This window comes from Pan troglodytes, chromosome 1 (assembly GCF_028858775.2).
Source record: "Pan troglodytes isolate AG18354 chromosome 1, NHGRI_mPanTro3-v2.0_pri, whole genome shotgun sequence".
NCBI lineage: Eukaryota > Metazoa > Chordata > Mammalia > Primates > Hominidae > Pan > Pan troglodytes.
The window spans coordinates 169,916,534-169,936,741 of NC_072398.2; the positions used below are offsets into that span (position 1 = coordinate 169,916,534).

At 42.8% G+C, this 20,208-nt stretch overlaps 1 protein-coding gene across 9 annotated transcripts in view; it reads right to left on the reverse strand.

Moving 5' to 3' along the window:
* NFIA (nuclear factor I A) overlaps positions 1-11,773 on the reverse strand; it is a 386,822-nt gene extending 375,049 nt beyond the window's left edge. For 5 of the 9 annotated variants that reach the window (XM_009459058.5, XM_054683598.2, XM_009459063.5 and 2 more), the window contains exons 1-2: positions 6,104-6,495; positions 248-779 (exon numbers count right to left, since the gene is read on the reverse strand). In XM_009459058.5, the coding sequence (XP_009457333.1) occupies positions 248-779; positions 6,104-6,130 (559 nt within the window). In that variant the 5' untranslated portion in view covers positions 6,131-6,495. Of the gene's footprint in view, positions 1-247; positions 780-6,103; positions 6,498-6,859; positions 7,009-11,286 lie in introns of those variants that run through there. The other 4 variants (XM_063801256.1, XM_001157327.8, XM_009459072.5 and 1 more) reach the window with 4 other exon arrangements.
* Positions 11,774-20,208: the final 8,435 nt, after the last annotated feature.

The window sequence follows — 20,208 nt, forward strand, 5'->3', positions numbered from 1 at the left end:
CATATCTGATTACCAACGCCTCTGAAAACACTACTTACCAAAAGAGCTGAACTTAGTGAGAATTCGCTCAAAGCTATGCTTTTTCACCTGAATGAAGGTGGCACCTCTCTCAATCTTTGAAACCACACTGGCTTCATGTACGTGGCCTGCAACTTGGGGAGCTCAGGAAGGATCCGGCATAACGCGGAGGCCATCAGGAAAGAAACACACACAAGAAAGTGGGAGGAATTCTCACCATCGCACTTACCTGCTGCATGCACAAAGTATGCCAAATATAAATCGAGTTCCTTAACAGAAACCCCTATGTGATGGGGTTGGACACAGAGCCCTGGATTAGAGCATTGTGGGGACTTTACAAGGCGCTCGCCATCAGTACTTTCCAGCGGAATACCTTTAAACAAAATCACCATAACAAGGTCCAACCTCCAGACTTTATCTGCCTGGCGGAGGCAGTCAATTCTTCGCATCTTGCCTTTCTGGTCTGGGTTGGAAAGAACACAACATGGAGGTTTTTTCCCTGTAACTGTAAGAACAAAATCCTCTCGATATTCGGGTCGGATATCTTTCCGCAACTTTGCCAGAAGTCGAGATGCCCACTTCTGCTTGACCTCTGGTTTTTCACTTAGCAATTCATCCTTCACGGCTCTCTCTTCTTCTTTTGACATACGCTTTTCATGTTTTTTGAAGTATTTTCGTTTTCGGGCCTGCAGGTTGAACCATGTGTAGGCAAAGGCTCGGACGTGGGGCAGAAGTGCTTCGATGAAAGGATGAAATTCATCCTAGGAAAATGAACAAAAACAAAAATATAAGTAGAATGAAAACAAAAGAAAACAACTTTTCTTCAGCGGGTCACCTTAAGAAAGAAATTCCTCATTTCACTTGAAATTTGATTAGAGCATTCTGTTACCAAAATCATACACAGGATCCTATGGGAAGTCTGGGAAGGTGGGAGAGAAAACTATCAGTATCATTTCTTATGATCGGAAATAAAAAAACTGCTAAAAATTAAAAAACTGTTTTAATATGTTCACCAGAGTACACCAGCTACTATTGTCGGGCCTAGCTCCCCATCCTTTAGATAGTAAGTGAAGTTTATCTAAATGCTTATAACAATGTATAATCTTAACCCTATTTCAAGGAAGGCATATCTAATTTTGTCCCAGCCTTGACCTCACCACTTGTAGTACAGCCAGGGCCCGGCCGCCAGATTGGCAAATCCTAAACATTTAGATGCCAGTCAATGTTTATGGAAGTCTAGGAGCAAAAAATCATCTCTACAATCAATGAAAACAAAGGCTTTCCCCCTAAAAATATTGCATGTAGATTCTGATATGTTTCTTACTCATTTTGCTAGTGTCTAAATTCCCCTTTTAAATATTATAACTACATATAATTTTTTTAGTCAAAAACTAGGAAAAATTTGGCAGGTTCATATACAAAAGAAGGGTTGAAGTTGATATTTATTAGGCTAAAATAAAAGATCTATGCCCAAGACATAATTGCTAATACTATGGGAATGAAACAAAAAGGGGGAAGAAAGAAGAAAAAAAAAAACAAAGAAAAGCATACATGAATACATTTAATTTACTAATATGATTGTGAAGTGCTTTCAGTAATAATCATACCTAAAAAATAGATTATTTAATTTTTGCAAATACTATTTCAGGATTTTTCTCATAGGGAATCAGAACCTGGTATTTTCAATATTTACAAGATGCCAGGACAACCCTCATAGATGCCTCTTAAAATTGAAAAAAAAATTGAGTTTCAAATATTTAAATGTTTCTTTCTGTTTTGCTTAAAATGTTTGATCCTTATACATGACATTTTCTTAGGAAATATAAATGTATTTTTTAAAAAATTAAGCAGTAACCTCCACAAAGCTTTCGGAGTACGTCTAACTTTTGATTAACTAATCCACACTGTTACATAACTTCTCTCTGCCACATAACCCCCTCTCCAAAACATAGATTACCTTCAAATAAATGAGGATTAGAAACCAAAGAAAGATTCGATGGCTTTTTTGCTAAATGGTGTAGGACAGACAAATATAAAATGCATTCTTTTTCAGTTTGTTATATCTAACTAAATATATACTTTCAAGGCACAGGTAGCAGTAATGTCCAGAATATTATTATTAACACAATTACTAAATTGTTAAATGTTCAAATGTGAACTGATAAGGTAAAATATTTAATAGTCATGTTGTTTAAAAATTTAGCAAATTATAATCAATCATTTAAACACTCTATATGACTGAGCTTTTAAAAGTAAGTATATATTAATATAATACATAATAAATCACTTCAATAACTGACTTTTTTCCTCTCTGCACAAATTTCAGGCTCTATGTTTCAAGTTTAGCTTTCAAAACTGCTCTTTTTCAATAAAAGAATCCAAAAGAGAAGTAGTCAGCTTTTGTAACACGTGTGCATTCTTTAAGTAGAGGGAGAATAGAAAAAATACAGGAATTGTTATTCTTGCCATAAACCATTAACATTTTTAAAATTTCTGATGTTTGAGAATATTTCTTATTCTCATACTTTAGGTGACAGGCATGGGGGGCAAGTCACAGTTTATCTGCAAAGGTATACGCCAAATCACAAAGCATCTAAACGTTACTAAATTCTGAGCTCATCCTTGAAATGATCTAAAATACATAAATTTTAGGTTTGAAACAGAACTTCACATTGACTGATTTTCTTATATATACAAGACATGCTAGGGACCAAGACTCTGTTGTATTATGCAAAAAACTCCTGGAGTCTACCTTAAACTACCAAGTGAGCTTTCACCAAAAGGAGGACTTCATTTTAAAGTTTCGTCCCCATTTTATAATGCAAAGGATAACTTAGCTCCAAATGATTCGTATCTATGTTAAAATGTTATCTTATTTAAAAGTTTGATTAATGATAATAAGCATTTAAAATAAACATTCTAATATGGCATTTTAAGTGTCTGTAGATACTCCCAATATGCTTTTCAAAAAACTGCAAACTGCATGCATGCATTCGTGTCCAACAGGATTCTGTTTACCTGCCAACCAAATGCCCATATATCTCATCATAAAAATCCTTAAACAAGAACAACTATGTCAACTAGTCATTAAGAATAACCTAAGTCCCCAATTTTGCATCAAAAGTATTTACAATGTATTACTCCCCAAAGGTTAAGAACCTGCCAGTAAAAGTCCACAATATTTTGTATAACTTTACTCATATGCACAATTAAAGTATTAATTTTTTCTAATGTATCTTTCTCGTCATGATTTAAAATATTCCAGAATATCAAAACTAAAGAGTATCATTAGCTTGCAAGAAATGTCCAGGAATAGCATAAATGATTAGTTAAAAAAAAAAAGTAGTGTGCCCTTGTAATTCATGTTGCTGAACATATCGCTATAAGCTACGTACTATTTCATAACACTCAAGAGAAAAAAAAGAACGTTTTACATATGTACTCAGTGAGAAAGTTATAGGCCACCAATAAAAACAAACCTGAAAACCTGTTTCAAAAGTGGTATTACTTTGAATCAGCATCTTAAACATTGATCTGTTTGAAAGTGAGCCAAGTTTAAGAACCACTGAATGCTGATATTTCTGGAAACTACTTTTTTTAAAAGTTCACCTACAAATTTCTGCTGGGTTATCATTATATGGACAGTACCTGATTTGATTATATGCCCATATTTGATTAAAATAAGATGTCTAGGTTTTTCTTGGTAAAGTTTTTTTTTAAATTGCCTACAAGTTAAATGGAGTTTCATTTAGAGTACTTCTATCACTGTGCTTACTGATTTTTTTTAATGAGCAATAAACTACCGAAGTTCTTCTTCCTAAAACTGGCTCTAAAACATTATAAATATCCCAGCAAGTTAAATAAATTGTGAATAAATTTTTAAAAGCAGAACCCATAAAATAGGAGCCCTCATTCACTATTTATTGTACATTTTCTTTACAAACTGTTACACTAAATAAGCATTTCTCTTAGTGGTGTTTCCAGAAGAAGGCCTAGTGAATGCATCAATCAACGCTGCTAAATATGTAAGCCGAAAAAAAAAGAAAAAAAAAAACTTTCTTAATGTCATAATAGCTCATGAACCAAGAGAAGCCAACTTTGTTAAATACCTGACTGTGCCCTAGGCCTGCATGGATATACAGGTGCCCTCATATATGCACCATTCCCAAATATAAATTTATCTTTTCAGAGCTCAATTGAGAAGACACTAATGTATCTGTTAGGGTCCTTTCCCTTTATTGCAGCTCGCTGATATTATCTACAAGTTCTGTGTGTTGCAAACTTCTGCCAGCTAGAACTTCAGCCTTCGAATCTCAGCATTTTCACTATAGTCCGTAATTCATTCAAATTATCTTACACTTTGCATCTTATCCATATGCAATTGTGAACCTTGCCAGAAGTGGTTGGAAAAGTTTCATTCCATACTTCCACAAGTTACTAAAATAGGAACTTTGGAAGTTTGTTAGGAAAAAAAAAAAAAGCTTTTACAGTAACTAAAAGTAACTGCTATCCATTATTAATGCTAGGCCTAAATCCCAAACAGACCATTTCAACATAAAAGATGCGTTTAAGAGTCTTCTGAGATCAAACACCCGGTATTATTACTGTTAGATATTGCAATAAGAAGGGATGTCATGTGGGAAATAAATCGAGAATCTAGAGAGGAGAGCGAAAACTACTGATACTTTTTAGCCTTCCAGAAACTATTCCGGTTAAACCGTTATCTCCTACTAAATGAAGGCAAGAAGTGGTAGGTTTTTTAAGGGAGAGGTGAATAAACATTTTATGTGAAGCATATAACTTCAGGTAGGTGATTAATGGTCAGATCCTAATGTACCAAAGCAGTATGAAATCTCACGCTTAAAAAAAAATAGCGCAAAACCACTTTGACTTCAAGCCTTTTAGTCAAGGAAAACAAATAACATATTCAAAGGGGACCGGATTTGAAGTCTCGAAGTAGCAATATTTTGCCTGGGGGTGGGTAGACAAGGGAGGATGGACAGGGGGGCACGGAAAGGAGAGGCAGTGGGGCGCAAGAGCCCCACGCTCTGAGTTGAGTCGGAGGGGAAAAGTTGCCCCCGTTCTGCGCGCGGAGCGGCCGGAGTCGCGCGGTGGCGGTGGCGGTGGTGGTGGTGGCGGCGGCGGCGGGGGGAGCCGTGTCCGGCCCGGGCCGCCGCTCCGGCTCCCGGCTAGGAGCCCAACTCTGCCCGGCGCTACCCGGCCCGCGGCCCGCGGCCTCCGGCGCTCGGCGCCCTGCACAGCGTGGGCTCGTCTCGGCCCCGAAACTTTCACTCCGGGAGAGCGAACGGGCCACCGGCGCGCGGCGAGGACGCAGGCTCCACCCGGCCGGCGCGGGGGAACGCGCGTCCACGCAGCCCCGCTCAGCCGAGGGCTAGCCGCAGCCTGCCCGCGTCCGAGGGGCGCTGTCCGGGCCGGGGCCGGGACGGGAGCCCGCGTCCTTCCCGCGGCCGGACCCCGAAAGCTGACAAACAATAAACAAAAGTAAGAGTTCGGGGAGACGGCGGGGGGCTGCGGCAGCGCAGGCTGCGGGGAGCGGGCCGTTGGGCGCAGGCACCCGAGGTCTCCCCGCACCCGAGGACTGCAGCCGGCCCGAGCGTGCGGGGTGAGCGGTGGGCTCCGTCGGCGGCCCCCTCCCCGGGCGCCGCGGAACTACGGAATCCCTGCTCCCGGCAGCAGAAACGCTGAGCCAGATTTCTGCGTGTCATGGACTGCAACCCCGCCGAAACACGTGCGGGGTGTCCGAAAACACTGCTGTTCCGCAGTCCGTCGCCCTGATATTAATTAACGCATTAATAAGAGGGCGCCATTAGCCATGTGCCCACACAAATGGCCGTGCAAGAGGAATGCACCCGCATGGAAACAAAGTTACTTTCTTTAAGCGGGATCCCCCCCCACCCGCGGGCACACGCGCGCACACACACAGAAACACGCGCAGACACAGACACACACCGAGACGCACGCCCTGGGCCCGGCCGGAGCGACGGCCCCGGTGCCCCCCACCCAGCCCCAGCCCTGCCCCCGGCGCCCCGGCCCCCAAGCCCTCCGCATCCACGCCGCGGCTTACCTGGGTGAGACAGAGCGGAGAATACATAACTGCCGGGCGCTGGGGTATGCGTGTGCGTCTGGGTGTGCGGTTTGGAGGTGTGCGTGAGTGTGGGTGAGAGAGGAGAAAGAGGGAGAGAGGAAGAGAGAGAGAGAGAGAGAGAGAGAAGGGGGGAGAAAAAAAAATCAAGCCTGCTTCTTGCGTTCACATTTCCAAGTCGGCTCAACTGCAGCCAGCCAGCGCTATTGCCGCTCCATGAGCTGAACTTTAACCCCGCCTAGAGTTTCCCTACACTCCACTATACATGCCTACTGTACGCGGGCGTTAAAGGCATAGCGCACCCTTTCCCGCTCCCGCGCCGGCCCGGCCGGGTGCCCGCGAGCTGCCCGCGCGCCCGCCTCCGCCTCCGCTCTGCACCGCACCGCACAGCCGCCGCCCGCTCGCGCCGCCGCCGCGGGGGGGAGGGGGTGTGGGGGAAGGGGCGGCTGCGGCGCCGCGCGGCCAGCCGGGTCCCGAGCCTCCGCGGCCGCTCGCGCTCGCAGGCTGGCTCGCTCGCTCCCCGGCTCTCTCCGTGGCTCGCTCCTTGCTCGCTCTCCCGCTCGCTCCCCGGCCCCCCCGCCCCCCTCCCCCGATCAGCTCATTACTGGGTAACGCAGTGAGGAGCAGTTACAGTCTGTACTCCCGGGCAGCTATAGGCTGCCACAGGATGTGCTTAAGCAAACAAAACTACTTTTCCTCGTCCCCATCCCCCCACCCCCGCTGCAGACCTCCGCGGACCTCGGTGGAGGACTTGGGCAACTTTGCCAGGTTGCCCCGCACCCCCCGGGCCACCGCGTGGGCATGTAGAGAACCGAGGAGGAGGCCGGGCGGCACATTTGCATGTATGCAAATTTCTTTGAAAAATCAGACCTCCTAGGTAACTTTTTTTCCCCCACTGAAATGCGGTAAGGCTCAAAGCATTGTAATCTCTCCAGCGAAGCTTTCTGTGGGAATAGATTCGTCGGCAGAGGTAATTATGCACACAATCCTGCAAACTTTGTGCAGCTTCGGTCCTGTGGCATTCAGAAGCGGGGGTGGTGAGGAATCAGTGCCCACAGAAGATTCACCGGATTTGGGGGGCGGGGGTCTGGAGAAAAGAAGGCGGAGATTAATGAGCGTTATCCCTCCCAGGACTGTGAAACTAGTGGGTTTGAACACAGACGCCATAGAAAAAGTTCTATCACGTTCAGAAACAACAGTGGTTTAGCTGTGACATCTTTTACTTTTTAGGAGGAAAAAAATATGTGAAAGGGATGTCCCCTTAGGGAAGGGAGATATTCTGATCCACAAACGCGTGCCCAGAACTGGACATAGGCTGTCATTACCGTCCCAGTTTCTGGGACACCTCTGGAAGGGTGCCTTTTAAGAATCCCTTTTTTCCCTCCCCCAGGTAATAGTTCTTAAAATGGAAAAGAGCTTCCTGCAATTATTTTAGGTTTGCTAAAGTATTGTTTTGGCAGAAAAGGGGGGGGTGGTTTTTAGGGTTTGGCAAGTTGCCAGTAAGCCTGCTTTTCCAGTTTTTTTTTTTTTTAACCTCATATTTTCTCTCTAGGCTCTCCTCTCTCGGAGGGGGGGAAAGCCTACCTGCCTCTTCTAAGCCCCCATCCCTTATTTTACTTCTCTTCCTCATGATGGTTTGCAAAATGCTGCATTTGACAACCCTTCTCAAAATTCCAAAAGGAAAGAGGTAGGTATCATGTTGAAAGACACTGGCACACAGGGGAATCTGCCCTTCGGTGGAGGTGACATAGCCAGAGAGTCTCTAAAGAGAGGGCATTCCTGTAGGAAAGTGAGGGTAAGTGATGTGTTAACAAGTGAGGGTGAGTGATGTGTTAAGGCCACTCTCATTCAGACTTCTTTTCAAAGCAAGGGGCAGGAAATACTGTACTGGAGAAAGAGCAAAAGAGAACCTCTGAAATAATTCTGCATCTGTCTAAAGTTATTTTATGCTTGTACTTTAGTTACTTTATTGCCAAAATAATTCCCGAATGCTCAAGAACCATTCTCTCTCCCACCCTCCCTCCTGAACATCCTTGGAAATCTCTCAAGATTATTTACTAAGGAGTGAGGAGAAATAATGATTTCAGCCTTGAATGAGAGAGTCCATTTTCCCAAACTTAACCCACTGCTTTTCCTTGGTTCCTCTCAGATTTTAGTAGGGGAGGAATGTCCTAAAAGCCAAGCTGTGTTACAGAGACAACATCCCTGGCCACGAGAACCTTTGCTGGGATCTATAACTTCAATGCGCTCCAAGTTTCCTCGATAGAAGTTTCTGGCTGACGGTCCCAACATGTAACTGAGGCACAGTGAGAAGTTATTGTTCAGAGTGTGTACTCGGGAAGCTCTCTTCCAGAGCAGATTAAAATCTTTCTTTTGGTGTATTAAAAGATACACTTCACATCTGCCTATTTTCAAAACGGCAAAGATTCTTACTTTTGAGTCTCAAGGAAAAAAAGATTTTTTTTAAAAAGGACTGGCATGTCGCCCTGTTTTTTTTTTAAATGGGGGAAGTAATTTAATGCTGATATTTCTACTTTAAAAACTTCTTTTGTTGCAGCAGTGGATGTGCCCCGCGATTTCCAGCTTTCTGCGGTTAGCAATATTATCTTAAGTAACTTTTGGCGCCCTTCGTAAGACTTTTGGATATGGGACGATTGTTTGCGCCCTCTAGGCAAGGGCTGGATCCAAGTTCAGCACCAAAGCCCTTCACATCCGCTCCTGCTTTCTCTCCTATCTCCGCCAGCTCCCGCTCCCTCCCCCGCGGAGGGAGGGGGGAGGCGGGGGAACACTACAAAGCACAGTTCCAACTACAGCCTTTGGAAACAAGACTGAGAAAAATACAGTAGAAGAGTTACAGTTACAGAAAGGCTTCTGGTAACTTTCTCTCCAACAGGCATAAATTTAAACACACGCACAAAGAAACAGATGTTCCTCAAAGGGCAGACTGGGGGTAAAAAACATTTCCAACCCTCTCCCCTCTTCCCAAGTTGCAAAAGTAAATCCTTGTCCAGAGTTCACAAAGATACTAAGGCACTTGAGAGAGAGCAGGGATGGAGGAGGAGGGAAGAAAGAAAGGATAGTAGAGAGAGCAGTGGAGGAAACGCAGGTGAAGTATGGAAACTAGTTCACTGCAATCATATAAATGACCCATTGTTAGGAAGGATAAACCCCTTATTGGAAATAACCTCTCCAATCATTTATTTTGCAAGTGGTAGGAGGCTGCCTTGAAATGGGATTGTCTCTGCGCAAAGGAGGCTCCTGTCATGCTCTCTGCTATCCATATTCTTCCTGGCACAGAGCCCAGCCTTGCATTTACTGTGTTTTATTTGCAGAAACGTTACCTTGCCAGCTTTAGTGAAATCCTCTTAGATATATAAATTACGTCAATAAGGTTTCACTTATATGTACATCTCAAATAGCTCTCATTTTGGAGGTTACTTAATAGGGAGATCTTATTAATATGATTTAGATTTTAATACCCAAAGCAGTGAAGATAGGACTGGGATTCATAAGCGACAACACCATAACTCTGTAGTTCTTACCAAAACTAACTTTATTAACTGGCATTTTTCAACATTTTTTCTTCTCTGGTTTTTGACCTGCTGGTCACTTCTGTGCAGATTTTTCTTATGTGCATATAATCCTAAATTGAATCATGTTGCTGAAGTGAGTGTCCAAGTGAATTCTTACATCAAATTTCCAAGCCAGATTTGACTGGAAGGCCTAAAGCCTTGGGAAATAGCTCGATGGGAATTTAATCCAAAGAAGGGAAAGAGCCCATATTATTTTCCATTCACTTCCCAACAGAATTAGGTGTCTACACTGCTCAGAGAGGAGGAGGTGGAGATATTTTAGTCAGAGGCTGCCAGTTACTGTCTCCAAGACAAGCTACTGCAGTTGGTTTCCACTGGATTTGTATCAAGCACTTGTCCAAGAGGCCAGACTCCAACTAACAGTTAGCAAGTCAGCGATCTTCCATACACTCTCCACGGGGGTTGTTGTGGTAACAAGGAGAAACGTGAACTTGGCCAGTCTTAACGTCCTATTTCCTACTGACCATATACTTAAAAAGCAGAATTCAAGAATAGCCAAGAAAAAACACTCCCCTCATTTCTTTCAAGTGTGTAAGACAGCTGCTAGTCCACATGTGAAACATTCTCTCCTTTAAGACTGTTGTTTAGAGTTCAAGAAGAGAGGTTTACCTATTAATTTCAAAGTACTTGAAATGCCAAAGCTTCTAAGATAATCAGAGTAAGAAGTTTTGTAATGCTGAATACGCAATATATTACTTCCCAAAGCTCACTACAGTCCCACAATGCAGGCAAGATTTAAGCCACACGTTTCTTAAAGTTGAACTTCACATTCCACAAGTTACCAACTTCCCTGAGCATAAAAATAATAGCTAATGCAAAGTTAATAACTAATACAAAGTTATTTCTCTAGCAGAATGTTTCTTTTTCCAAAAGACAAGGAAGAAGGCACAAGATTCATGCAAAACTCCCCCGATCAGCTTTTTTTTTTTTTTTCTTAAACGCGAAAACTCTTTCCTATTGTGCTTGCTAAATCCGGAAGCGCTTGTAGCTTTGACAGCTTGAACCACACCATCCCCTTCAGAGCTGCAGAGAACTTCAGATCTCCTCTGCCCCGCCCCCTCTGGCTATTGAGAACTATTGTACACCCAAGCTTCCTTATGATTGGATAAAGCTTTTGTCAATCTCCCATGTTGTCCCATTGATTAGAGGATCAAATCGTCAATTATTCTCCGGGTCCAGACATTTCTTTTCGGGTTAGGTTGACTGCTGAGGCCAGACGTCTTTTACAGAACAGAGCACGTACAGGATTTCCCCCCACCCCTTTCTGGAACCGAGCAAGCGCTAGGAGGAAAAAAAAATCTGTCAAGCTCAGCAATTTTTTCAAATCCCGAAAAAAAAAAAAAAAAAAGAAAACGAAAACCCGGTCTCTGATGCACATAGCAAAAACACCATCAACAAAGCTACATCTTTAAAACAAAACCATCACAATAGACATTTACCCAGCAATCACTTAAGTGCATATGCGAGCTAGAGAAATTTTAGTCTTAGCCATTAAACAAAATCATTCTACCATTGTTTATAAAACGCATATCATATAAATGCAAAATAGAAAGTTTAAGATGTACCACGTACCATTGCAATGTAAAAAGAGTACGTGAGAAACTTTAAAATGCTCAGACGAATTGCTTCATTTGTTGTCCCCTTTTTTTTGCATTTAAAAAATATCTAAATAAACTTGGAACCGTTGAAAACCCGGAAGAGATTTTTTAAAAAGCTGTTGGCCAATTGCAGGCTTCTTGGAGAATTTTTTTTTTTTAACTCCAAATCAGAAGGCTTTTGCAATTGCAAGGCGCGCTCTCTCCCTCTCTCACTGTCTCGCTCTCGCTCGCTCGCTCGCTCGCTCGCTCTCACTCTCTCTTTTGAAAGCGATCCAACCCGGGCTGGCTGGTTCTCAGATTCGCTCTGGTTTTGCCTTGCGTGCTTTGGATTGTACGAGACTTTGCAGAAGTTGCAATCGATTCGGCAGTCCCTCTCTCCTCTCCCTACCCCCTTGTTTATTTCCGCAATCGCTGCAATTTGCATAGTAACCACGCACGAGGTACCGGCGGCAGCCTGCGGCGGAGGGGGCAGGGAGGGGGCAGGGAAAAGGCCTTGCCCCCTTCTCCCCTCCTCCAGTCTCTCTCCCCGCCAGTCGTCTCCTCCCCTACGGCGCGTGGCCAATAGGAGCCCCTACATTCGGCGCAAGCTCCGGTCTGGACACCGTTCTGAAGAAAAGCCCCTGTGTTACTAGGCCCGGCTCTCGGAATCGTTCTGTTGGCGCAGTACAAGTTCCCCTGCCTGCGCACCTCGCAGCCGGTACTGGGCAAACGTGAGGATAAAGTACCTTTGCCTGCGGTTGTGCGGGTTTTGCACCTTTTAATCAAGTCTGCACACCTGCTTTCTCGGTTTCTTTTTCCAGGGCCTCTCGTGAGTTATTAGGCTAGTTCATGATGGTTAGTGAGAGATTTAACCTTTATTTGCACTAGTGTAGACCAAGAGTTAAAGATCCTCTTTGGTGCATTAAATCAAGAGAGTGCAAAATGTCACAGGGAACTTGCAGTGAAATAAAGCGTCTACCCTAGGTTAGGAAAGAAAAAGACAGTGGCTGTATTCTCTGCAGATGACTGAACATAAAATTGTTAGGTGGGCTCCCTCAAGAATAAAGCTGTTCTTTTAAGGCAGGAGATACGGTGAAATTCTAATTTAATTGCCAAGCATCTAATTTGTCAATATCCTTACAAAACCTGGGTTCCACAAAATTAAAGGAGACCCCTCCCCTTCCTACTCCCCTAAGAGAAGAGCTGTAAGAGTTTTGACATTTAAAAGGGGGGTTTTAAAAGATAATTATTGGAACATTAAGTCCTTCATCTCACTGACTCACCTTATTTCATTAACCCAGACTCTTTAAGACCATGTAGTCTGGATATTTCAATGTCAACGGTTTAAGTGTTTGTTTTAAACAACAAAATAGCCATTGGTGCAGAGCAAGGAAATAAGACTCTGAAGGGAGGGAGTTATCTCTTTAAATGGAAAGCACACAACCAGGCTACTGCGGTTTTCGTTGTTGTTTTTAAAAATGTGATTGCCGGCTGGGCACGGTCGCTCACGCCTGTAATCCCAACACTTTGGGAGGCCGAGGTGGGCGGATCACAAGGTCAGGAGATCGAGACCATCCTGCCCAACATGGTGAAACCCCGTCTCTACCAAAATTACAAAAATTAGCCGGGTGTGGTGGCGCGTGCCTGTAACCCCAGTTACTTGGGAGGCTGAGGCACGAGAATCGCTTGAACCCAGCAGGCGGAGGTTGCAGTGAGCCAAGATCACACCACTGCACTCCAGCCTGGTGACAGAGTGAGACTCTGTCTCAAAAAAAAAAAAATTGTGTTTGCTTTGAGTCAGTTAAGGAGCATAGGACATTTTGCTGAATAACTTAGAGGAAAACGTGTGCTTACCTGGCTTGATTAAAAGTATCCAGTAAGAAGTCAAGAGTAATAGGAAGCAACCTGGCAGTTGTCTGATTTTCTTAACTGTCCTTGGTGAAGGTACCTAATTAATTAATAACAGGACCTTGCATAGTTAAATTGGAGGTTAGAGAAACCTCATATTTTATGTTGAATCACATTTTTTGCTTTGGTCTTGCTCTCTACAACTAGTCGACTGATGTAGCCGTACTGTGGCTGGCCTTGGCATTAGCTTTGCTGTTCTGGTCTGCCCCTCATAGATGCAGATATGCTCTTGGCTGTAGCAAGCCTGTGGCATTTAATCCTAGCCTCCTCCACTGAGCATCCATTTCCACTTGGTGTACTACTCTCACCTAGAAATACACTTGATGTGATGTAGCGGCTTCAGTTTAAATAAAAAATAATACTTTGGGAGGCCAAGGCAGGCGGATCACCAGGTCAGGATCTCGAGACCAGCCTGGCCAACATGGTGAAACCCCATCTCTACTAAAAATACAATAATAATAATAATAATAACAATTTTTTTAAGTAACCAAAAAAAAAAGTTTTGGGCCTGGTTTAGCTGGTACTAGACTGTGTGACCTTGAGATGGTTACATAACACCTGTAAAACAAGACATCAACCTATTGTGAGAGTGGAAGGTTTTGTCAAAAGGTAAGAACCTTTGAGATGCAGAAGAGGTGTCAACCTGTACTGCATTGCTCTGTAGATGCTATGGTCTGAATAATCTCTGATGCTAAGCAGGCCAGGCCTTGTAAGTAGGTGGTAACAGTGAATTTTGTGTGCATTGTCTGTAGTGCATTAACTCAGTTTGATATGGTAGGTTGGCACCATTTCCAAAGTGACCTTTTATATCTCCATCTAGTCAACAACAACATAGCATTGACAACATAGCATTGGCTTCAGAGTCCAACTTAGGTTTTTTTTTTTGGACAGAGTTTTTGCTCTTGTTGCCCAGGCTGGAGTGCAGTGCTGCGATCTCGGCTCACTGCAACCTCTGCCTCCTGGGTTCAAGTGATTCTCCTGCCTCAGCCTCCTGAGTAGTTGGGACTACAGGCACCCACCACCATGCCTGGCTAATTTTTGTATTTTTAGTAGAGACCGGGTTTCACCATGTTGGGCAGGATGGTCTCGATCTCCTGACCTTGTGATCCACCCACCTCGGCCTCCCAAAGTGCTGGGATTATAGGTGTGAGCCACCAAGCCTGGCCTCAACTTAGGTTTTAATGTTGGTTCTACCATGTGTATTTTTTTTTTTTTTCAGGCAAAACCTCTGCAAGCTTTAGATTTCTGATCTGGAAAATGGGAGATAGATAACATATGTAAATTAACTAGTACATTATGTGTGCTCAATATAGGCACATTGAAGGTGCTAAGAGCTAGGGATACAGCAAAGAATGAGACATTATCCCTGCCTCTAACAAGCTTTCAGTGCAATGGGGTAGATAAGACATAAAGCTAACTAATAGTGTAATGTAATAAGCGTTATGTCCAACATATATATATATATATATATATATATATATATATATACACACACATATATATGTATAAAATGGGCAGTGGTGATAGAATGATTCATTTTGTCTGGGTCATTAAGGCAGAGACAGTCATTAAGGCCTAAAAAAGAGACATTTGTGTTGGGACAGAAATATGCATTAGTCAGGTAGACAGGTGAGGGGCAGGGCATTCCTCTCCAGGAAAACGCAATGATGTCAGTGTATGCAACAGGCCAAAGAATGGGGATGTATTCAATTGTGGCTAGTTGTCTAGTTAGGATTAGCTTGTATAGTCATGTGTCGCTTCATGACAGGGATACATTCTGAGAAATACGTTGTTAGGCGATTTAGTCGTTGTAAGAACATCGTAGAGTATACTTGCAGAAACCTAGATGGTATAACCTTATACACACCTAGGCTATGTGGTATAGCTTATTGCTCCTAGGCTACAGCTCTGTACAGCAGGTTACTCTACTGAATATTATAGGCTACTGTAACACAATGGTAAGCATTCCTATATCTAAACATAGAAAAGGTACAATAAAAATACAGTATTATATAATCTTATAGGACCACCATTGTATCTGCGGTCTCTCATTGACTGAAACGTCCTTAGGCGGCACTGGACTGTATTACTGTAACTGGAGATGACCTTAGAAAGGCAGGCAGAGCCAAGGTGGTGGAGAGCATTGTGAACCCTTTGAACCTTCACTGGAGGGGCTGTATTTAACCAAGAGATATACAAAATAAGATTTACAAATTAGAAATATCATTCTAGTAGTGGAGGCAAAGAGAGTGGTTAGAAAGATATGAGAAAAGATGCAGTCCTGAGCTATGGCACCGCTGGAATGAATGAGAAAAAGAGAGAAAGGGAAGGAGGAGTAGAGCATGAAAGAGAGGTAAGGAAACAAGGAAGACCCTCCGTTGATCCTGGTTTTCGGGGACTTTGATCAACAGAGGCAATTTAGGAGTAAATTTTTCCCAGACTCTTCTCAAAATTCAAATAGCCAGAAGATGTATAATAAGATCTGTTAGTGAAATAGGCTCTACTTACTCCACAAATTGCTGCTTCTAATATCCTTAAACCTAATATTAAATAATATTAAAATAATACCAGTAATAGTAGTTCACATGGCTTAAACGTTTACACTGCATCAATTCTTCCCACCTTTGTGAATTTGCATTCCAGTAACCTTGGCTCCACCATGCCACTGGAAATCAGGTGCAAATCTAGTAGGGTGAATTTGGGTTGCTAACCCCATTGAGAGCCTCATGTTTCTGTGTAGGTTGGCTTTATGCCTTGAAAATAGTAGGCTCTTCCAGGAATTTTGCTTTGTTGACCCAAATAAAAACTTAATCCTCTTGCAAGACATTGATATGGAAACTAGAATGTTAGAGTTTTACAGAATTAGAAACATAATTCAAAATTGCAATATTTTTCTAATAATCAACTTAAGTTTTAATTTGTGAACGAAGTTGAATGTTGACACACAGATATATTTCACATTTTCTTGATTTGCCTGTATAAATCCTAGATCATTCAAATCACTTTTTAGACAAAGCAATCAACACAGGCATTCAAAGGACACACATTGCAATATAAATGATAAACACTACAAGCGAAATTAATCTAGGAATTGATGAGGTTCCCAAATAAGCAAGTTGTGGCAGACTATTGCCTCCCCACTCCCAAATCTGTTCTTTCTCTATTCTTAGATACACAGATGAACTATTTAAAGTCAATATTAGGCTGAGCACAGTGGCTCACACCTGTAATCCCAGCACTTTGGGAGGCCAAAGCAGGCAGCTCGCTTGAGGCCAGGTGTTCAGGATCAGCCTGGCCAACATGGTGAAACCCCATCTCCACTAACAATACAAACATTCTCTGGGTTTGGTGGCACACATCTGTAGTCCCAGCTACTCAGGAGGCTGAGGCAGTAGAATCGCTTGAACCTGGGAGGCGGAGGTGCAGTGAGCTGAGATCATGCCATTGCACTCCAGCCTGGGCAAAGGAGCGAGACTCCAGCTCAAAAAAAAAAAAAAAAGTTCCTCAAGAGAGTTTGATTCCCTCCCTACCATGTTTGAGAACCAATCCTATTAAAATAAAATCCTAATAAAATAAAAATAAAGTTAATATTTCCTAGCCTTCCTTGCAACTAAATATGACACATGATTAAGTTCTGTGAGCAGAATTGTTGGCTGCAACTTCATGACACTTGCTTAAAAGAAATTTGTCCTGGGCCAGGCATAGTGGCTCATGCCTATAACCCCAGCCCTTTCAAAGGCCAAGGCAGGAGGATCACTTGAGCCACAGGAGTTCAAGACAAGTCTGGGCAACATAGATAGACTTTGTCTCTGCAAAAAATAAAAATAAAAAATTTAGCTGGGCATGATGCCACACATCTGTAGTCCCTGATACTCAGGAGGCTGAGGCAGGAGATTGCTTGAGCCCTGGAGATTGAGGCTGCAGTGAGCTATGATCACACTACTGCATTCCAGCCTGGGCAATAAAAGTGAGATCCTGTCACCAAAAAAAAAAAAAAAGGAAAGAAAGAAAGAGAGAAAGAGGAGAAAGAAGATAAAGAGGAGAAAGAAATGAGTGAAGGAGGGAAGGAGAAAAGGAAAAGGAAGGAAAGGAAGGAAGGGAGAAAGGTGGTGGGGAGCAGCAAGGGGAGAGAGAGAAGAAAGAGAAAGAAAGGAAAGAGAGAAAGAAAGGGAGAGAAAGGAAAGAAAGAAAGAAAGAGAGAAAAGAAAGAAAGAAAGAAAGATAGATTTGTCCTGAACTTGTGGCCCTTTCCAAAGACAGCAATGATACTGAAATACCAACTTCAACTACAAAGACCCGGACAATTCCCTGGGAGACAAAAGAGCTATGAGATGAAAGGAGCCTGCGTTCCTAAATAACCTCCTGGAGCAGAGCCGCTTCTCCAGCATAGATTATATTTAGGCTACCGTAGTTGTGCTTTTTTTAAGCTACAGTGTCTTGAGGTCTCTGATACAGCAGCCTAATCTTCTCTATAACTAATAATCAAGATTATAAAACAATCTCATGGTATATTTGAATTGTTTTCTCTCTGAAATCTCATGGCCTTTCTCCAATTTGGTATATAATATATCTAATTTTTTTATCAGCCTACTTTTCCAGACTCCCCTCCTGCTCAGTCTCTCTCGGCTGCCTCCTCATCCTAGCCACAAAAAATGACTGAGTTTTCCCTTTTTATCACCTCCCAAATACACCATACATGTTCATCCCTCTTTTTCCTTGTTTGTATGATTCTTTTTGCCCAGAAGACCCTGAAGTTGTCTCCCTGTTTCACCCATTTTCTCAAGGACCAATTTAATGCTGTTTCCCAACTCCCATAGGCAGAATTGGTCAATCTCCTCTGTGTTCTCTAACATCTTACACTCATCTAAGACCGCTCTCTTCACATTCTACATCAGTTATTTATTTGTGTGTCTGTCCACTGAGCTATGGGCTTCTTGAAAATGCAGTTATTTTATTCATCCTTGAATGCTTATAAGCAAAGTGCCACAGTAGATCTTCAGTAAATGTTTGGTGAATTAATATGTAAATGACATGAACAATGGTTACTTTTTCTAGACTTGCATTCTGATAGAAAACAAGGTCAGGAGTATGGCTAATGCAAGACAGGGCATTATCACAAGGGTGGAATTGTCAGTATAACTAGCAGGGCATTGAATTTGCCCTTCACAGGCCTTCCACACAGGTCATCACCTTTAACCTTCCTACTGCATAAGTGGCTTAGACTTTGTCATTCCCATCACAAAAATGAAGAAACTAAGGCTCAGAAAACTATGGGGAGTTTGTTACTCAAAGTCATTCTCTTAATGAGTAGTTAAACAGAATATTTAATTCATTTAGAATTGCTCCCCAAAGCTCTAGCCATTGTATCTGCCTTAGGAAAGGCTTCAGGATTCAGTTTTTTAAAATACAATGTTGATGGTTAGCTGGCTCTAATCATAATCAAAGGTAAGCATATGGTCGCATCCTTCTTATCTTCGACACACCACAATAAACAGCAGAAGACCAAAAATGATGTCCAATTGAAAAATGATATTCAACTGAGCTGCTGAGATGACCAGCAGAAAAAATCTTGACTAAAGTAAAGGCCGAGGCTGGGTGTGGTGGAGACTCCTGTGATCCCAGCACTTTGGGAAGCCAAGGCAGGTGGATCACTTGAGGTCAGGTGTTTGAAACCAGCCTGGCCAACATGGCAAAACTGCATCTCTACTAAAAATACAAAAATTAGCTGGGTGTGGTGGCAGGCACCTGTAATCCCAGCTACTCCGGAGGCTGAGGTACAAGAGTCGCTTGAATCCTGGAAGTGGAGGTTGCAGTGAGCAGAGATCACGCCACTGCACTCCAGCCTGGGCGACAGAGCGAGACTCTGTCTCAAATAAATAAATAAATAAATAAAAGGTAGCAAAGTATGAGTTTACAATTCACAGAAGCAGAAAGCTGAAAGGGAACTCAGAAGTCTCCAACCACCACATTTTACAGATGATAAAACTGAAAGTAGCACAGTGAAGTATCAAGCTCATGGCCACACAGTTGGTAAAGAATTCATCCCCAGTCCAGTGCCAGTTTCATTACTTCATGCAAAGGATATTCTGCAGGAATGGGAAAGGCGTGAATAACTGTCTCTGGTATCAAAATAGAAAAGAGGTCTGAGAAAGTGAAGACATACTGCTGGTAGATCTGATAGGAGAAAGAAAATGGGTAATTGTCTAAACTGAAAAAGTGGCTATAAAATCCAGGCTAGCACTTGAAGATTTACCCAAACATGTTTAGACAGATAAAGGATAATTTTTCAGGAAAAACAAATGAGGCAGGAGTGAGAGAAACAGTCTAGAACTGTAACATAGAGAGTAGTGACTTGAATTTTATGTAGTTATTTAGAGACAGGGTCTCTCTCTCTCTCACCCAGGCTGGTGTGTGGTGGCACCAACATGGCTCACTGCAGGCTCAACCTCCCTGGCTCAAGCAAGCCCCCTGCCTCAGCTTCCCAAGCAGCTGGGACTGCAGGCCCACGGCACCACAGCTGGCTAATTTTTGTGTTTTTTGTAAAGTCAGGGTTTCATTATGTTGCCCAGGCTGGTCTTGAACTCCTGGGCTCAAGCAATCCTCCTGCCTCGGCCTCCCAAAGTGCTGGGATTACAGGCATGAGCCTCTGTGCCAGGCTGTGAATTGAATTTTTGAGTTGTGGGCTTAATATGCTTTCCTATTCTTTACTCTTGGTGACCTTGGGACAGTTTAATTTCCCTGACATCCTACCCATCCCCCACCCACTGTAAAATGTAAATATTGTCAGCCCTGCTTACCTCATGTGGCTTGGTGAGGATTCAATAAAATCATGAATGTAAAACTGTTCAAAATATGTAAGTTTCTATTCCCTCAATACCTCTACCACCAACAGTTGTTAATAGAGGACTATATATAACAAATAACTTGAATTTTTAGCTAGTCATATTTATCCTGCCTGTATTTTATAGGTTTTGGAGTAGAGGTGTGTACACATACATACACAAAGTCT